The sequence below is a fragment of the Panthera pardus genome, unplaced genomic scaffold, assembly GCF_024362965.1.
Source record: "Panthera pardus isolate Hobbes unplaced genomic scaffold, ASM2436296v1 HiC_scaffold_9, whole genome shotgun sequence".
In the NCBI taxonomy this organism is placed as follows: domain Eukaryota; kingdom Metazoa; phylum Chordata; class Mammalia; order Carnivora; family Felidae; genus Panthera; species Panthera pardus.
Window position 1 is genome coordinate 8,050,428 of NW_026527024.1, and position 20,411 is coordinate 8,070,838.

Here is a 20,411-nt window from a genome sequence, read left to right on the forward strand (position 1 = left end):
TCTATGAGCCTGCCTCCCTCCTTCACTTGATGGTTTGTCGCCGTCCCTTTTAAAGATTCATCCTCGGTGCTAAACTGAGTCCCCACAGCTTTCCTGTCACTCTGCTGGCCTGTGGGAGTGGATTTGCACCCCATATCCTAGCACAGCTCAGAGGGGCCTCCCACGGACCCTGGAGCTCATGCAGCATGAAGACAGCAGACAGCAAGGTGCTGGTTGCCATGACATCATCTAGAGAGCCCACCCAATTTCCCGCTACTGGAGGTAGGAGAACTCAGAAGAGAAAACAATTTTCATGAAAGCACAGATCTGTCTCTTGAACATCTGGGTCTATGGGCTGAAACAGTCACAAGTCACTCTATGATCTGGCTCTCCCCACAGGTCACTGTGGGAGCAACTATCCCATTCTAAGTGCTTTCTGCTAACTGGGAAGTAACATACAGATTCAAGCCCTACTGGTTCTTAACTGTATTTCAAGACCACACTTTATCCCTGCCAACTTTCCTATTTGAGGCCTCCACCCATTGCCATCCAATGCCTGTTGGCCCCAGCCCCAGCCCTACCCAGCCCCCAGCTCCGGATTATGTTCACGTTTCTCTAAGGCCCACACTCTGTCCAACACTCCTAGAGACTGCACTCCATGTGGACCACAGTTTGTCGACAGTCTGTGTAAGTGCCTCATGGTTCACATGTTTTGTGACCAGTTAAATAAGGGGATGCATATACTTTTCAGATCACCTAGCTGTTTTATACAGACTCAGGAGAATTCCCTAGTAGTAGAGATCTCCCCACAGCAGCAAGGCAGTGTCATGCTCCCTGTTTGGATAAAAAAAAGAGCATCAAGCATTTAACCCAAGGCAGACACGGAGTCTTCATTCTCCATAGCAGCACAATGACTCATAGCAGAGCCAGATTCTAGCCTGACCTGGGCTGGGTGCCCCAGGTGGCTCCCCTCTGGCAGAGGTTAGGCGCTCGCAACAGGTGGCCCATTCTAGCCTGACCTGGGCTGGGTGCCCCAGATGGCTCCCCTCTGGCAGAGGTTAGGCGCTCGCAACAGGTGGCCCAGAATCAGAGCTCTCGTGCTCTCCAGTGTGCAACCCCCGGCTGCCCCCTGGAGGCATTTAGAACCCACCATCTATTAGGGGAAGCCTAAGTCTATGCCAATTCATTTGAGATTTCTGGGAGAATATTTATAGTCCAAACCATTCAGTACAAATGTTATTGACTAGATAGGATATTTTTTAGAGTTTAGATTTTCTAAAATAATTTAGTTTTTCTGACTTGAAGATGACCAATGCTGCTTATGCAGGTATGACCCCAAGTCCCCTCAAACTGCTTCACTGACTAACTCAGGAAGAGTCTCGCCTTGCAGGTCACAGGGAGAAAAGGAAACCTTTCTTTTCCTCCATCCCAACCTGTGCCACAAATTTCTGCTTGAAGTGTTTCAACAATTCTACTTCTCAAGAGTTTTTACCCTGTAACACTTGCTCAAGATGAAAATAAGTTCTCTACAGTGCTTAAAAGTATCCTGCCTTTCTGATTTCCAGATGTATCTCCTCTTTTCTATTCTTCCGGATAGATTTCTTCATGTTATAAAAGTCTGGATCCTTTACAAGAGAAAACAAAAACCACAGCACAGCACAGCACAACCACCTTCCTGGGAACAAGCCAAGAGATGTTGCGGCAGCGTGCGGAGAGCAAAGGCGCAGGACCGGTGGCACCCCAGCCCTGCCAGCCCCTCCGGACCCTGGAGACAGAGAGACAGTGAGTCTTCTGACCACATGGAGCCGGTTCAGAAAGTGGGAGCTGGGAGCTGAGCTCGGTCCAATGAGCAAGATGTTTCCTGTGGACGAGAGACTGCTTCTGGGCTTGAGGAAAGCCTGGCCACTGTCCCTGAGCATCAGGGCGCCTCAAAGCATCTGGAGGACGCTCTCTGATGGCTCACGGACACCCACGAGTGGCAGGGAGGCACAGGACTGCACGGATGTTTTCCTCGGTGCCTGAAGCCAGTGGCTCCTCATCTGCATTGCCGCCCGCCCCCTTTGGGGCGCTCCGTATCAGGCTCACTCGTCCATGCTTGTCTCGGGCCTGCTCTCCCCTGCTGTTTCCCTTGAGGTGGCTGACCTGGCAAGAAGCTTCTCATCCTCCTGCTCCTCAAACCAGCTTAGTAGATGATGGCACAGCTGTTCCCTGACTCAGTAAAGGAAACCAAGGAGCCTGCTTCCTGCTGCCTTCCATGGAGAAGCCAGCCCATAGCCTCTGCGGGGGTTTAGACACAACGCTGACAGACGGTACCTGGTTTGCTGTAAAAATTGCTGAACACTGTAGGACAGGGCACTGTGACAGTCTCGCCTACGTCCGCAGGGCGCCAGCACGTAATGTTGTCCCAGACGCCAGTGCAGGCTAGGAGGAGAGAGACAGCGTAAGAAGGACTAACCAGTGCAACGGAAGCATACACGTGGCTGCTTGGGGGATGCCTAGGTCAGCAGGAGCACATCTGTTCAAAGGCTTTGCAAGTAGATAGTCCCTTACTTAGGTAACGATCTTGCAAATTACCTTTTTGTGAAACAAGTTTGCACCAACAGAATTGCTGAGAATATAGTTAGCGTCTGAGTTCGTTTTAATCAGGTTTGGAGAAATAACCAGATGTGTGGTAGAAAGTATTTGAGTAATCCAATGTGCAATGTGCACCGATGAACTTTAATAGAATCGTTACTTCTCTCCTGCTGAGGTGCTTCCCCCAGTGTGATAATATGGGTACTCTTGAAGGCTTAGGGTCCCCTGGATGAAGGCATACTTCTGCTTTTAGGGAATCTGACTTCAAGGATAATTTGCACATTTAAATATTGGATAAGATTTACTTGATTTAAAAAAATTTTTTAACGTTTATTTATTTTTGAGACAGAGAGAGACAGAGCATGAATGGGGGAGGGGCAGAGAGCGAGGGAGACACAGAATCTGAAATAGGCTCCAGGCTCCGAGCTGTCAGCACAGAGCCCAACACGGGGCTCGAACTCATGAACCTTGAGATCATGACCTGAGCCGAAGTTGGACGCTTCACTGAATGAGCCACCCAGGTGCCCCAAGATTTACTTGATTTTAATAGTCAAGATGACATCTATGTGATGAAATCTTAGGTCACCCTCATGCAGTTATCAAATAACCTAATTTGTATAATGTTATGACTTAAGTCATTCTCCAGATCTCTTACAGGGTCTTAGCAACCACCACACCCTATGCAAGGATACAAACGTGCCAATCATCCAAGGTGAAAGGCAATGACCTCTCAACGTCACACAAACCATGACAATCCACATTTGAACCCAAGGCTTTTTACTACAAGTCCCAGGTACTGATACTGTATTAATTTCAATATTGGAGGTGCTAGCCTAGGTAAAAACAAACAAACAACAGTTCTGACATGCCATCCAGTCCTGCACAGGAACCGTACAAAAACACCAATGAAGTATTTACATTCTTGGTTCGAGCACAGGAGTGTTTTAGCTCAAGAATGCAGATGCCTCTGATAAGTTGGGTATAAATCAAGTTTTGCAGGTGAAAATACTTTCTAGAAGTTTTTAAAATAGAAATGGGGCGCCTGGGTGGCTCAGTCGGTTGAGCATCCTACTTCAGCTCAGGTCATGATCTCACTCCTCCGTGAGTTTGAGGCCCGTGTCGGGCTCTGTGCTGACATTATGGAGCCTGCTTGGGATTCTGTCTCTCCCTCTCTCTCTGCCCCTCCCCTGCTCATGATCTGTCTCTCTCTCTCTCAAAAATAAATAAAGACATTAAAAATTTTTTTTAATTTTAAAAAATAAAATAAAAATGAAAATATATTCATTCTAAAAATTTAATTAGATACCAATGATTAAGTGAGTAATAAATTCATACTATATTAATGTCCTTACATATGTGAGGAAAATATTGCTCTTAAAGAAATATTCAGAATAAGTCATCAAGTACAAATGAGTCACTAGCTACTCCACGTTGTGCCTAGGCTGAACAGACCAGGGCAGGGAGTGGCCCTGCAGTGACACCACACATGACGCCTCCGGACGCCGGCACAGGAGGGCAGGTGCTTGCTGAGCCTTGGATGAGGCAGGTCAGGGCCGGGGTTCCCAACAGAGCTCCAACGAGGGAGAAAGTGAGGTGTCCAGGTCTCCAGGGAAACACAGCAGTGGCCGAGCCTCTCCACGGTTGGGAAAGCAGTGTGTTCTGACCACTGGCCGTTGGTCATTGTGAAGGTTCAACCGTCCTCACCACAGAAATGACAAATTTCTGCTTAAATAATGAAATCTTAATGGAGACATATTAAATCCACGGGTTCATTTCAGTCACTTTTCCCATTATAGTAAGATTTGAGTTAAGTACCTAGAGTCTGATGGGTCAATCCCTTCAATCGCTGGCAAGCCGTCCCTTTATTTGTGCATTTACTGGACCCACGTGTAGCGGGCAGTGCAGGAATCAGAGGCTGTGGTGGCCTTCCCACCTACGGTGAGCGGGGAGAGCCGTCTGCCCGGCCCTGGGGCCGGGGCGCAGGAGGATGGCAGGCTGGTGATGAGGCATCCACACCTGTGGGGAGTCTGAGGGCCGGAGACCGCCAGTGACGCGTCCATGGCTTCTCTCTCCTGTTTCCCAATCTCACAGCAATGACACCCACAAGTGTGAAAGGGTTGCACCCAGAGATGTCGATAAACTTTGAAGATCAAAAGCATACATGTGCTAAATAATGACGCAGCACCCGCAGCAGGGCGAGAAGCAAGAGGAAGGCGGTGTTTACGCACTGGAGGGGCCCCGGACGCAGGACGCCGGGCGTGGGGTGACTGAATTCGAGAGGATCACGTCAAGTGTGACTTCTGAGCATTGAGACTTCCATCCTTCCTTCCCCCATCAGTTGTTTGTGGAGGCTGACTTTTGCCACCTAACTGGAACAGGACCACGGGAGGCCCCAGACCAGCCAGGCCAACTGGGGCAGGAGGGTGGGGGCCCAGGAGAAGAGGCTCTAAGGAAGAAATGGCACTTTATGATAACCTCACGTTATCCAATTGTCTTGAGAGTATTTTGTTGTTCTGGTACAAAGTTTGATGCCTAATTACCAATAGATACATAGAAAATGAAGGAATAGAAAAGCCAGGCACTTACTGTTCCAGGAAAAGCATAAAGTTAGACAAGAAAGGAAATATTGATTGTTACGTGGTCAGCTGTGATCATAATAATGCAAACCGACAATTGCGACGTGACCGCTGGAGGGCAGATTGGAGGAGGGACGGAAGTGTGACAGGCGGGGCCATTCCCAATAAAAGAACAGTATGAACGAAGACATTACATTTGGGAGCAGAGACTAGTCTGAACAATGATGAGCAGTGTGGATCGTCTAAGACACAGCGGCCAGGGGAGGCAGTGAGTCAGGCCTGCACGGGGAGCTTACTGTTGTCATGCACTCGTAGCAGAGTCCCTCTGAAAGGAGGAAAAGTCTGTGCATATCAAATAGACTCTGAAAGGTTACCCGACAGAAGTTAGCAACCATTCCTGATGGTCAAAAGCTCCAAATAAGAAAATGATATAGGACACTTTAATAGGACAAAGACCGTTTGTTTAAATTAGAAAGTATTATTAGAGATGGTTAAACACAGTGTGCAAAGTCAGGAACCTGGCTGGAAACTTGCTATCACCATTGTTATTTAACAAAAGCCAGCAGTTTTAGCTAAAACAATAACTAAAAGAAAATGAACCCAGCGGGTACATTGCTATAAAACTGAGAAGTCCCAGAGCTGCACTTTCCAGTATGGCAACCCCTTGCCACTGTGACCATTTAAATTTAAATCTAAATTAGTGGAGACTAAATACAATAAAAATTCAGTTCCTCAGTCGCAGTAGCTGAATTTCAAACTGGAGCTCAGCGGCCAGGCGTGGTTTGTGGCTGTGACATCACAGCTCAGGTGGAAAACACGGCTGTCTTCACAGGAAGTTCTCTCGGAGCTCTAGTTAAAGGAAGCCACCAAACAGCCCACTAAAAGCCACTCTTCCAAACTATCAAGAAGCTTAAAGCGAAGAGAGAAAATGGAGCCCGTCATCGCTGTCTCTGTACTCTAGTGCTGAAGGTAAGCCAGTCCGGACAGGTGAGACTGTCTCCCTGTGCTGGTTTATCAGCCAAAAGTGCCCACGCACATTATCTGAAATACTCTATGAAGAAATATGTGAGACTTTTTTGGTAAAAAATGTATTTTCCACTTATCACACAAATATTTTCTGTCTTTCAAAACCCACCAAAGAGATGTGGAAGAAGCCCTCTCATTTAAGTGATGGTTAGTAGCTTGCTGAACTGAAAAGCTAGGGGAAAAAAAAAAACACCTAAAACACAGGGGTGCTGGGTGACTCAGTCGATTAAGCCTCCGACTTTGGTTCAGGTCACGATCTTGAGGTTTGGGAGTTTGAGCCCCACTTCGGGCTCTGGGCTGACAGCTCGGAGCCTGGACCCTGCTTCGGATTCTGTGTCTCCCTCTCCCTCTGCCCCTTCCCTGCTAGTGCTCTGTCTCTCTCTGTCCCTCAAAGATAAATAAGCTTTAATAGAGAAAAAATAAAACACAAAAGTGTATGTTTATTACTTACACTTGGAACATATAGCCAAAGCCTTTCCTTTGAGCATGGGCCTGCCGACTGGGCTTTGCAGAGTCTCTCCTGCATACACATACCTGAAGTCTGTCTAGGATTCCCACTTTGAAAGTCTGGACATGGGCCGACAGACTCCTTCCAGACTAGATTTCCAAAGCTGACCCCAGCTGTCATTCTCACCTCCAAGTCTACCACTGTTCGGCACCTCGCTTTTCCTAGTCTTCCCAGAGCGCACACGCTAGTTTCCTCAGAGACAAGTGCTTCTGTGGCTCTCCATCAGCTTGCATGCTATTTCATGGAGCAGTAGGGTGAGTGACAGCTTTAGGGGGCACTTGTATGTTGCAAAGTGTCCCAGAGGCTGCAGGGGGGTGACAGGTGGGCAGGGAGAGCCCTCGCCAGGAGCCTGGCCAAGTTGCCTGGGGCGAACCTGCCAATTTCAAGGGAAGAGCAAGTACAGGTGCCCAACGTAAACCGCACTCTAGACTCAGCAGCTTGGAAAAACTGACCCTCCACGTGTGCGGCCTGCAGACTTTTCTTAAACCTCACGGCATTGTCAATGGGGTACACACAGGACGTTGGTGAGCAGCGTTCAGGAAAGGCTGCTGTTAGAACACGTTCACGTGGATGTGCTGGAAACACGGGCACAGAGAACCAAACTCTAAGGAGGCACCTGTAGCTCAACCTTCTTGAGATCATCTCGTCAGAGGGCAGAGTCTCACCACGTGGGGAGGAATCTGCCATGATTAAAAGGAAACTAATCCTTCTACCAAATTTTCTAAAATATTTCCAGGCAAGTCATAACTCTCACAGAAGACGGTGCCTGTGTTGCTTTGACTTCTGGATCTTTTTCTCATTATCTCAATGACATAAACACCAACGAATTTTCAGGGAAAGCACAACGTGCATCTCACTCCTGTCATGTCACACTTTCTGCAGGAAGGAGGCCTGTGAGGCTGTGCTTCGTCCACACAGCTGTGACCCCCCCACTGCAGAGAAGTCCCTTCGCACCTGCACATGTGCACAGAGGGATGCCTGTCAGTGCTCCTGCAGCAAACATCAGGATTTATGTTTCAGACGAGGCTGTGACCACGGCCACACACCCCGTGAGAGGATACTGCCCTCTCTGTGTGAGGTTCCTGGGGCACTGTGGGCGGTAGCCATGCCACGACCCATCTACCTTTCGACCATGAGAGAATCCAGTCCCTTACAAATACCAACTCCTGGAGAGAGAAGCTTAGGAAACCCTGGTGGGCCCGGCTCTTAGAGATGGACTGTGAGGTTCCCACATTCACAGAGTGATGGAGGCCCATTTGCCAGCCTGCACCAGGAAGCAGTGAGTAGTGATGGGGGGTGGGGTGGGGGGTACTCCGTGGCTGCAGCCCTGCCTGTGGAGGAGAGGCTGGGAGACCTGCATCGGGAGGCCTTGTCCTCTGAGTCTCCGGGCTCTAGACAGAGTGAGGGGTGGGCCGCAGGAACAGGTGAGTGGGGAGAGGAGAGAAAGAGAAAACTGTTTCTGGCTGGGCACTGGTTGGCAGTATGCCTCCCTCCACATTTAAGAGTAAACATTACCAATAACTTCCTGCATTCAAAAACTCAATGTAAGTTTAAAGTCACGAGTAGCAAAGCTTCTTCCGGAATCAGACATTGCAGGGAAGCTCGGGAGGCCTGCCCAGAGCTCCCTCAGTGGGCACAACGGCTGCTGGCCAAGGAGCCTTTCTTCTTCCCTGTTAACTGGGCATTCGCCAGGTGGGAGCCCCGTGCCTCTCCAGGGGCGGTTTCTGCAGATGGACTTCTCTGCCGTCCCCACTGCCAGAATCCTGAGCAAAGTCCCGGAAGAGGAATTTCAGTGGGTTGGCTGTGGAGGCGTACTCTGCTAGGAACCATTTTACTGGCTTCCAGAAGCTGTATATGAAACGCTGTCAGCCGAGTCCATCTGCGTGAACACGCGAAAGAAATGGTTTTGATGCAGTGAGACAGAGACGGGTCCTCTGTCCTGGTCCCTGTCTCTGTCGCGGGTGGCTTGAGAGTTCATGCGCATGAGAAGATGGGGGCGGGGGAGACACTGAGAAGTACTTAATAACAGAGGCAGGAGGGGAAAAGGGGAAAGGCCTCCGTCTGGGATCCTCAGCCCGCAGTGGAAACACACCATCAAATCCAAGGGCTTTCATGACAGATGCTGAGTTTTCATTTACTTTTTAGTTTTTAAACCTTGCTCAAGAAAGACTAGAAAAATAGCACATCTGGTTCCGACCACAAGCACGTGCTTAACTTTTCTAAACCTCAGTTTCCCTCGCTGCAAAGTGGAGGTGATCCCTGACAGCGCCCCGGGCAGAAAATTTAGAGGCTATGAGGCAAGAGGATGCTCACCAGGCAGGGACAGCGCCTCACGTGCTCCTAAGGGTGCTGAAGTGCCCGCCCCTCCTCTGCACCTCCACAAACCCAGGAGTTGAGCCCGACAACCAGCCCCTCAGATGTGGCCACTAAGAGAAACAGACGGGGCCACAGTGTTAGTGGTGATGGTGGCAGAGCTGACAGAGAGAACACCTCCTGTGGGCGAGACACTGCCCTCAACACTCTGGACACGTGAACTCATTGTGTCACCAAAACCCCAAAAGGCCAAAGGTGTATATTGCACAGAGGAAGAGGCAGGCACAAGAGCCTGAACCCCTGGCCCACACAGCCTCTGTGTGTTAGGGACTTAAGCAGGGGGGGTGTCGACAGCCAGGGGGCCCAGTCTTGGGGGCAGCAGCCCATGAGGCAGTCCCTGGAAGTACCAGGCAGGCGGCTCTGCCCAGGGGTGTGGGGCCTCTGCAGGGGCTGCCCCGGGGGGCCGCTCCCCTGCAGCCCCTGTGGCCTGTATTTTGGTCTGGGGTGACTCAGGCCAGATTAATCACTGGACATCTCTGAATAGGGAAAAGCACTTTAAAAACAAATGTCACCTCTCACTCCATTTCCCTCATCGGTCCCTCAAAATAAGTACCAATGCTTTGCCAGGGACAAAAAGAAAGTAGGAAACGTGACTGTTCAGAGGGTCAGTGGGACAATCATTCTAAAAGACGCAAAATCGTGTCATCGGGAAGAGACTCACAGCTCATCTGGAAAACACTGCTGTGCGGCGGGGAGGTCCTACCTCAAGAGGTTGCGAGACTGTCTCAGGTCATGAGACCCACTGGGAACACATCCAAGCCCTCATCAAATCCCACTGCCCCAGCATCTGTCCACTGAGGACTTCTCAGTACTTAAGGTCACAGTAAAAGCACCTCACTGAAATATGTCTTTAAAATTCGACGTATTTTTCCAGGTGTGCATTCTACACCCACTGGAAGCATGTTTCCACGCCAGATGAGCCCACGAAAGAGGAGAAGGGAGACACTGTGCCCACGTCCCTCTCCTAACAGTCTAGCGTGCAGCATGCAGGGAAACTCACAATTCTCATGTTTGTTAAACCGTGCGCTGATATGCCTGTGCCAGACCTGATCTGAGAGGGCGCCGTCCCTTCGTGCCTGCCCAGTGGGAAATGCAGGCTGTGCCCCTCGAGTTTCTGATGACTGTGGGCTGAGGCACAGTCTGGTTTCCCGATCAGATATGGGCAGCCAGCGGCCTGTGGTGTGGCAGGGGCAGCGAGGGCTGGGCGGGCAAGGGGCAGATGTGCCCAGTGTGTCTGGAAGGCTGAGAGTCTCTCTTGGTGGAAACCTCCACCCCCTCCTTCCCTGTGCAGTCGGACAGGGCTTCTGTCTCTCAGCCACAGCCCCTGGTCCCTGCAGGCCGGCTCCTGGGCAGAGGACAAGGACGAATTCAGGGATGAGGCCGTGGCCTGTGCCCTCATGGGGACTCATCCCATAGGCCCTGAAAACGCCTCCAAAGCAGCTATTCCCTTTTGCTTTCAGAGGGCTCACTCATTGCTATTGACTGAAGACAGAGCCCCGCTTTGCACTCTGTTCCTGTAGGACAAGGATGAACCAGACAAAAGCTGAGACAAGAGCCCCGCAGCACATGCGGCCTCACCATGCGGCCTGCCACCAGGAATGCCTGGGCTGTGTGAACTGTGTTCTCAGTCCCTCCCGTCCGAGTGAGAACTGGAGGAGTCCCGACAGGCATGGCTTGGCAGCCACCTAGGAGCTTTCCACAGATCCTCTGAGCTCTAAAATTCTTATGTAATGGTCTCTTCCTTTTGGTCATCAAAGTCATTGATCTGTTTCCCATTTCCAGCCCCCCTCCATGCCTATTATCAATTTAAAGAACTAAAAGTTCAATGGAATGACTCACCAATTTAGTTGGAAGAAACCTTTTGTACACAGTGCTTTGTCTGTGAACACAGCCATTTGTTCTGACCTGAATCCCCAGACAAGCCGACTGCTGCCCAGCCCCTGCCTGCTGGCCCCACAGAGTTGGCCCCAGGGCCGTGCTGCACCAGGCTCACTGAAGGGACATGAACTTTTCCTTTCCTGCTAAGTGCTCACAAACAGGTGAACACACACGCAAGTCTCTGAGAGCCCCAGAGCCAGGAAGACTCTGTGACCAGCATTCTCCCCTCACTCCAGACGCCACATACTGGTGGGCACCCAGGATTCAAAGGACCAGATGTAGCCCCAACGGGCAGCTCTGGACCCTCTAATTTCTCCCAGTGGCGGTCAGCACATCATCAAGTAACCCTCCCACCTCGGGGCCTCAGGTCACTATAAGATTTGTCCCATGTCCTGCAGTCAAAACTGGGCTACTTGTAATTTCTGCTCTCAGACCTAATTCTGCTTCTGGAGTCTTCAATGGGCAGAAATGGCAACAACTTAACACTCTCCTCCCTACCCAGCTTTGACTTTCTGCTCAGAGACCACCCCATACACACAGAGACCACTTCTGACACTCAAGGCAGGGTTTCCCAGGAGCCTGAGCTGAGCACACAGCACAGGAAGGACCCCAGGGAGGGTCTCTGTGTCCCGAGCTCAGGGTGCATGAGGTAGAGACACGGCAGTCCTCCCTCCAGCACTGCCAGAAGCAGAGAACACTTCGTGCTGGGCTCGTCTCAGCATTTACTGTAAACAAGGCTCCCCAGTGTGGCTGACAAAGTCCAAAGGAAGCTGCCTGGAGATGCCCAGCAGGTCCAGATTCCCAGCCCTGTGGACAGTGGACAGAATCACCGGTAAACCTGCCACTGGGTCCGGAGGCTCCAAAACACACTTCCCACTCCTAAATTTTCCCACCAGTCCTTCCCTGGGTTTCTGGTTTCCTCCTTGTATATTCTTTGCATGTTGCCAGTTGGGGGCCAATTACAAATATCCTGTTACGCTAAATCCTATAGAACCCTAGTTAATCTGAGCCCGAAAAGTGATGATCAAATCTTACTAGATGAGGGATTCCTTCTTTCTGTTGTTCTAAGGATGCGTATTTACATCGTTTGTTCTTAAAATATTTACCAGTAAGATACGGCAAGATACATCCATGCATTTGCTAAGCTGGGTATGGTGCCAAATGCTGCTTTAAAAACGCTGCAATCATGGGGCGCCTGGGTGGCTCAGTCGGTTAGGTGTCTGACTTTGGCTCAGGTCATGATCTCACGGTTCATGGGTTCAAGTCCTGCGTTGGGCTCTATGCTGATGACTTGGAGCCTGGAGCCTGCTTCGGATTCTGTGTCTCCTTTCTCTCTGCCCCTCCCCTGCTCATGCTCTGTCTCTTTCAAAAGTGAATAAAGGTTAAAAAATGTTTTTACAATGTTGCAATCAGGAATGATGAAAATAATGCTTACTGGCAGAAGCACAGCAGAAAGGGGACTTTTGAGGGGACGTAGCCAATGCAGTAACTCTTCAGGACTAATGAATGTGCTCTGGACATTCACAGACCATCAGTGTAGGTGAAAGACAAGCACACGCCAGAAGCGTGTTCCCGGAAGGGTCTGGAAGACAAGTTGATAGAACAAGCTTGGGGCATGGTGACAACCTAGCTGTCTGTTGTCCGTGGAGGCAGAAACGAAACAACACACTGTCCAACCAACAGCCTGCACTTTCTTCGTGATGTAACAGGCTCGTAGCTGACATGAGCCACGCCCTCTTATCACCTGCAGTAACAAGTATTCATTTCTTCAACCCGTGTTTAGTGAGCAGCTACTATGTTCCCAAGGCTGCACTATCACGAGTTACCTCTGCCAGGAGGGCCTTGACCAAGATACAGCAGGAGAATACACCACAGAGACATCAGCTGGAGACTGGTGCTTCATCATTCCTGGGGCTTGTGCATGAGTCCACAAAGCAGGTCCCTAAGCCTTAGGTCCCTGAAAGAAACAGCTAAGCAGGCCTGGATGAGGCCCTGGGGCCATACTGCTTCTGTAGGTCACTTGTGAGACACCTCGATTTTACACATTAGAAAACCCAGGTCCCACAGCCGACCTGGACTCCAGAGACATTTAAGGTGCTACAAGGAATATTTTACAAGGAAGGTATTTTTCAGACAATGCCAGGATACCCCAATATTCTGTCTAATTAGGGTGCCGAATGAAGTAATGCTCTTCTCAGTAGCCTGGAGGCGAACTACAACTAAGGTCTGGAAATGCCATTTGCTACGACGTTGCCGCTGGATGGCACTTTATAATAGATCGCTTTGAAACTTTGCATCTGGAAGCAGGAAAGTTTTATTTTGGGGTTGGTGGTGCAGGTGGATTCCATTAGTGAGAGTCATATTCTGGGACTCAAACTCACATTAAACCAAGACTCAAAACCCAGAATTAACCAAGGCTGTTAACCAAACAAAAGGATTTTTCAACAAAGAGATCAAGTTTGAACTCACATGTTTTAAAAATATGCCAAATTTGGGGCGCCTGGGTGGCTCAGGTGGTTAAGTGTCCAACTTTATCTCAGGTCATGATCTCACGGTTCGTGGGTTCAAGCCCCGCATCAGGCTCTGTGTTGACAGTTCAGAGCCTGGAGCCCTGCCTCAGATTCTGTGTCTCCCTCTCTCTCTCTCTCTGCCCCTCGTCAGCTCATGCTCTGTCTCTCTCTCTCCCTCAAAAATAAATTAAAAAAAATTTTTTTTTAAAAATTTAAAAATATGCCAAACCCAATAAATCCCAAACATCAGAATGTCCTCCAAGTTGAGCCTGAGTGAATCTGATGCCTGTGGGTGGGACCCTCCGGTCAGCACCGCTGCCCAGGGATGGGCCGCCAACACCTCAAAGGCCAGGGCAGCACCCACACCCTCCTCAGGCCGCCTTCAGAAGCCTGTGTAAGGCCCTGAAATGGTGTCGGTTTAGGGAAACTGATGTGTGTGCTAAATCGTGTCAACCAGCTTGTGCCTTTCACTCACTGAAGTGTTTGCTGTCATCGCCGTTTACAAGCAGCCTCTGTTTCCTTAAATGTCAAAAATTCTCCAAAGCCTTGCTCCCAATGTCTTCGACAAGTCGGGACCATGTGAACTCCAGGCGGGGCAGGGCACTGCTCTGCTGAGAGGCTAATATGCTGGGCCTCCTGCCATGTTATTCCCAGGATAATTCTCCACAGATTTATGATCGGGACTTGGGTGACTTCCCAGGATCGTTCCAGGACATAGATCTACCAGTGTTATGAGGAGCGTGACAAATCGTCCTCACACACATCACAGCAGGCGCACAGCGGAGTGTGACCCTGGGTGTGAGAACCAGCCCAAGCACAGACACGCCCGACCCTGCTCCTCCAAGCCAAGGGCGCTCCAGCTCCCTCTGGGACCGGCCGCTGTGGGAAGTGCAGCTGTTAAGAAGGCCAGTACGACACAGCCGCCAGGGTCCCCACGAGTGTCTGCCAGTCAGGGCCCCGGGTCCAGGTCTGGTGACCTCCTCAGCCCCATCCCCCCGGGAGTGTGGGGGCCCCTGATACCTCACCCTGTCCTCCCTGCCCGCCTCTTCCTTCAGCTCTGCCCTTGAGCTCGCGTCTGCACACAAGGCCTGCCACAGTCCCACCCGCTCAGCGGCCCTCTGCCTCTGCCTCTCTCTTTGGCTCCCACGTGGACTCAGTGGTCCCCACCCCAAGGCACCTCTTCCTCGGCCCTCAGCTCTGTCTCCGGCTCCTTTTGCACTTCTGGAGGGCAGCTGACTCACACCGTCCAGCCCCCAGGGCCTCCCGGTCGCCACCTCTCCGCAGTTGGGCTGTTGGCTGCACCATCTGTGGCAACGGCTCTTCCCCTCCTCCCCTACAGCGGACACCTTCACGTCCCGCCTGGGATGTTACTCACTTAGCAGGCTGCTCCGCTCCCAGGGCCACCCTAACGACTCCTCTCAGAAGCGTCTGCCCCAAGAGCCTGCCTGAGGTGCAGCTCACTTTCCAGAATCCCTCGGTAGGCTCTTTATTCTCAGCAATCCAGGCTGGGGGTCAAATCCGTTTTCCTTTCCCTGTTCCTAGCCCTTCCCCGGGCTGACGCCCTGCACTCCCAACGCGTGCCTCTCCCCTTCACTGTTGGTCCAAGCCCTGCCTCTCGGAGCTTGAGAACACAGCCAGCACCCGGCCCCCCAGTGGAAACACTCCCTCCTCTGAACTCCTGAGGAGCAGGCAGACGGGCTTGCGTGGATCTTTTAGTGTCTCAGGGTACTGAGCCCAGGGGCTCACAGGACAGAGCTGAAGTGCCGGGGAAGGGGCGGTAGGAAGGACGTGCTGCCCTTGTCTTTGGGGCTACGTGGGCAGGGCCCCACCAGGCATCCTGGCTGCACCCCCACTGCCCTCCCAAAGAGGCCTCTGTCCTCTCTCCGCAGGAAAGGAAGGGGCTGGGAAGAAGTCACAGATTTAAAAAGCTGTGTTAATATCTCCCTGGGATAGGAGGGAGGGAGTCTTCGGAAGTAGCTCTTGGGCTGCCAGAGCACTGCTGACTGAGTCACAGTAAGTATGGCATCCCAGGGGGGTGCAGACGTCTGGGAATGCTCTGGGCCATGGATCTGTCATCCCGGACCTCCCGGTCTCCACCTGCAGAAAGACCACAGCAGCCGGTGACAGGCCTATGTCCACACAGAAGAGCAGAGGACTGAGGGACCCCACCAGGGGTGTGATGAGGAAACTAAGGCCAAAGACACAGGTACCAATCAAGGTCCTGTCCCGAAACTTCAAAACCATCACTGTAGGCCAGAGAAAAGGAAATGCTGATTTCACAAATGACGGAATCCCTTATGCAAAGAGGTAGCTTCAGCTGAACATGCTGACAGTTAAAGTGAGCACTCAAGAGACTTAAGCACAGTCTCGGCTAACAGATCGTGTAGTGTCAAAGGAATCTCCTGTCTCTTTGAAGCAGACACTAAAGAGGAAGGAAAATCCTTTTCTAAAGCATGTTCTCGCTAAGATACCAAACATGGCTTTGTAAAAACAGCATTTGACTAGGAGGCCAGGGACCTGGGCTCTGTCTGCCACCAACTTTGGACGAGACTCTCAGAATGTTCTTTCGCATTTCTATACTTCGACGCGCCTTGATCCAGATCAGGATGGAGGGCTGCCCTGACATCTGCCGTGTGCACACCTGCCTCCTTCGTCCTGAGACAGGGCCCAGCCTCTCAGGGACGCAGCATGCCTGGTGCCTCCCTCTGCCCTGCACACTGGTGGAATTTGCACAGCCTGTGCTTCTCAGATCAATCCGTGCCAGAAAGGAAGGGCCCCTCCAGCAGAAGCCTTTGTGCCAAGAGGCTGAGGAACCCGGAGAAGGGACGCCTGCAGTACAAGAGGGCGTGTGCTCACTGTCATGACAGAAGCAATACCGAGATGCAAAAGGGCTTGGCCTGGTGGCAGGGTGTCTGGGAGCCACCAGGTGGGAGTGAATCCATCCCAGGTCTGACACAGGACACATGACGTCACTGAACAGGAGGACTGCTGTGCATAAAGTGTGTGTAGTAAGTTCGCAAAATACTGGCCACTGATTAGCTTATTATCAAAAAGCATCAATTTTTCTTGGTAGTGTTCCCACCCACCCTCACTCTGTCTTATCTCTGAGTAAAGATGATGTAAGTCCTTAATCATTTTTCTATCACTGTCAGTTTCTGGTTCCAAGTAAACTGATGTTATTGTATGCCTACATTCTCTGGTTTCCCCTCAGAAATCCTACTGCCTTTTGACTCAAAGCCCTGTTATCCCTGCTCACCCCATGCCGCTGGGGACGTGATTTGGGGTTCCGAGGGGGGGTGATCATGTTCCGTCCAATTTCGCTTTATGCCTTCCCTCCTGGTATACACTCCATAAAAACATGCTGAAAAAATTAATGAAAGACAGACTCAGCCAATGTGTCCGCAAATGACAAGACAGCCTCATTTTCACTCATGCCATGATACAAGGCAGCCGCTCAAAACCAGAGGCTTGGCCACAGGGCATTTCAAGGCAGCTCCCCAGAATTGGTGCTTGACCCAGAAAACCCTACAAAGCCTTGCAACTGAACACCTTCAAATCTCCAAGTCCTTGTCAGGAAGGGCTGCTCAACAGTCAAAACCGTGCAGGAGAAAATCCACCAAGGATCTGAGGGGGTCACGCCATAGTGATACTCGTTACCTTCCATCCTCCAAAGGCAGCACTGGGCCCGTGCCAGGACAGCCAGTGCCAGGCAGAAACCGTGGCTCTGTCTGACGTGTGTGCACAGAGCACAGGTGCGGGGGGGCTGGGGGCCTCCACAGGGCTCTCGTGCCAGGGCAAAAGACCCCAGAGACAGCAGGCCGTAGAAACTCCTGCCTGTACACACTGCACGTGATGGGTGCGCAAACGGGAAACAACAGAACATCAGTCGGATCAGAACTTGTGCTGCCAGGGTCATCTGGAGAAGAAACCCGGCTTTACAGCCCAATTCCCACCAACCAGAAGAGCAGGAGAACATGCCACTGGTCCTGTGAGAATCTGGGGGAAGGAAGAAATTTGGGCTTAGAGGGGAACACACGAAGCAAAGAGGCAGAAGCAGTGAAGGCCATCGTTGAGCCGCTGAGCTGAGCCTTGGGGTCACCAGCACCAGGGACTTGGGCCGGTCTTAGAAGGAAGGACAGGAGAAGTGACCCTGGTCTGAATCAGTGCAGTGCGAGCCCACTTCGAAGTCCCTTCCTGGGATTTAACCTCAGGTTATAGGCTTCTTCTTCCAAATGAGATCAGCGATCGCCGTGGCTTCTAGGTGTGCAGGTATCTCACTTACGAGAAACCGATTTCTTGTTTACGATTCCTGTTGTGAGTCTAAACATAAAAATTTAATTCAAGGTAGAATCTTTCTCAGTGAGATTTTTTTCCTGTAAAAAGTAAACTTAGAGTCATTCCTTTCAGAAAATTCAATAAATGATTATTGATTATTTATATAACCAAGGCTACTAGCTGATTCTAAGGAGTTTAGAATTACGAGAAATCTAGTCCAGAAAAAAAAAAAAAGACCCAGTTCAATGGGAAAAAACAGATCAGGCTATTTAATCTATCGGCCCAAAGAGATATTTGGACTAGAACAAGAGCCCACCACGTCAGTGGGGAGGGGAGGGGGAAGAAGCAGGCCTCTAGCACCACACTGACATCAGAAGGGCAGCTGCATTCTCCTTGGCCGTGCCGTGAACTTCCAGAATGCCTCCCTTCAGACCCACATGAATAGAAGACGGTGGGTACTCTGTTTACGCATCTGCTCACGTGTCTGTAAGGACCAGGGATAGAAAGCCACGAATATGGAGCTTGCTCTTCAAGGGCTCGTGCTCTGCAGGGAGAAAGACAACCACAAAGCAGATGAAGCATGTGACAGCAGGGCTCTCTGTGCACGGGCCACGCTGGCCAGAAACAGGTGCCTCGGACAGGTGGGGATCCAGGAAGAGTCTGCAGAAGAGACAGCTTCCTCACTTGATTTTCTGAAAGGGTTTAGTTCCCTTTGTGATAAAAAGGTGCAAGGAAGAGATGAGACGTAAAATGGGATGTAATCACTTACATTTTATGTGACAAAACCATCACAGAAATAAGAAAGCTGCTAACAAGTTATTCAGTCACATGAGGAGAATGTTTCAATTTCATGATCGGTGGCTTGAAGTCCACCGTCAAACGCTGGTGAAGTATTTTATTCACATGAACAAATGCAGGCCTTAGAGCACAGCTTGTAAGCTCCCTAAAAGCCTAGGAGCCTGGGACAGACGGATGAATAGTATGTTAGAACACTACGCATCTCTTAATAGAATATTTAAATACACAGCCGTGACCAAATACATTGCTGAAGTTAAAAACAAAAAGAAAGACCGAGTACAGACCGGAGTGTATGGGTACGTGGTGCCTGGCTCACGTCTGTACAAAAGGGAAACGGGGACGCATTACACACTGTGTGCGCACGGTCTTTAGGCGGTAAGGGAGGGGTGCTGGAGGTTTGGAGTGGGGAACATTAGCCATTAGACACGTTTTTGAATGGTATTTTTTCATGTGCATATATCACTTAATTTTTAATGTGAAAATTTTCATTAAATTGTTCAGCAAAAGCTTACTCAGTATCTTTTTAAATGCCAAGTACTGTGTAAGACCTTGGGCCGTGATGGGGACGAAATGCCCTCTCCCCCTTGAGGACAGTGTGTGGGGGTCAGCGAGCCATGGTTACGACAGTCATGCTGTGGAGAAGAAGAAGGACATTCAAGCCTACTGAGAAGCCGCTGTCCTGGGACGAGCGCTGACAGCTTTGTCCCAACTGTCTTTTTGAGAATGTCTGTGAAACAGGTTTGACAGACAGGCACAGTGCCTCCCTCTGGGCTGAACCCAGTAAATGAGAGAGCATCTTTCTCTGGAGCAAAGGCTGGGTGGGAGGGCCAGCAGCCTCCCGTGACACTGAGGGCTTCTCAGCTGTGACACAAACCGCCCGCGGGCACCGCGTCAGTCCTGTGGGATCTGGGGAAAGGGAGTATGTGAACATGACACCCCAGCTGCCTGTTTGCTGGGAGCGGTCAAGTCTGTCTCTGACCCAGGGTCCCAGGCCCGCAGGCATCTGTGAAACCGTGGCAGCCCAACTGGTTAGCTTGCAAGTATGGGGACTCCAAACCCCTCACAGCTCTTGACATGTCGATCAAAATTAACGTAGTAAGCACCCTTTGTTTAAAAAAGTCAGAGAAAAGTAAGTCTTCTAGTGGAGCCCTTCCCATGGCCCTGGTCCTAAGCTAACATTTGCCATCACGGCCATTTCAGCCCAGCACCTTCATGGTCCAGCTCAGGGGGTGGAGCTGCCAGGAAAACCCAGGTGCCACCTCTGCTCCTCTCAGACACAGTCCACACCCCTCCAGGTCTAGGCAGGAATAATACAAAGTCCCACGGAAGCTCCTGTCCGATCTGTGCACAGGCAAAGCCTGCAGGAGCTGACTCATGCCCTCCCCACGCAGGTCAGCCCGGGCCACCGCTAGGGAGCACTGCCGGATTTTAGCTGTATTTTTAGGCACCTGTGGCCTCGGAAGGCCTCATACGTCTATTAGGAGCATTAAGTTAGTCTTGTCGATGAATTAATATTAAGTGACAAAGCTCTAAATACTTCCTAAGCTTTTCTTCCTTATAAAGTGAACACTTTAAAGGGGTTTAGAATTGAAATTGTTTATTTTGTCTGGATTTATGTGTTTGTGTTTGTTTTAGATTCAGCATGTAATAAAAAGAATTCCTTGTCAGATTTATACGAATCACCTTACTATAACTGAAAGCTGGTTTTGTTTCTGTTTTCACACCAATTTCTGAATCCTACAAATTTAAAAGTAGATACTACGGACGCTTAATGTCTCCTCTCACTTTTACTTTTGCCGAAAGTGAGCAAACGTACACTTTCATCCGATCAGAATGCCTTCGCTCTGCTCCTGGCTTACCTCATGTACAGTGTCTTTATTCTGGTGACTTATTACTATCTATAACCCTGGCATT

General features: G+C 50.5%; 1 protein-coding gene across 3 annotated transcripts in view; it reads right to left on the minus strand.

The window, feature by feature from the left end:
- Window positions 1-20,411, minus strand: part of VIPR2 (vasoactive intestinal peptide receptor 2) — a 70,223-nt gene that overhangs the window by 43,600 nt on the left and 6,212 nt on the right. For 2 of the 3 annotated variants that reach the window (XM_019424971.2, XM_053898666.1), the window contains exon 3: window positions 2,293-2,400. The exons of the other annotated variant lie outside the window; for it this stretch is intronic. In XM_019424971.2, the coding sequence (XP_019280516.2) occupies window positions 2,293-2,400 (108 nt within the window). The remainder of the gene's footprint in view (window positions 1-2,292; window positions 2,401-20,411) is intronic. 3 annotated transcript variants of the gene reach the window in all.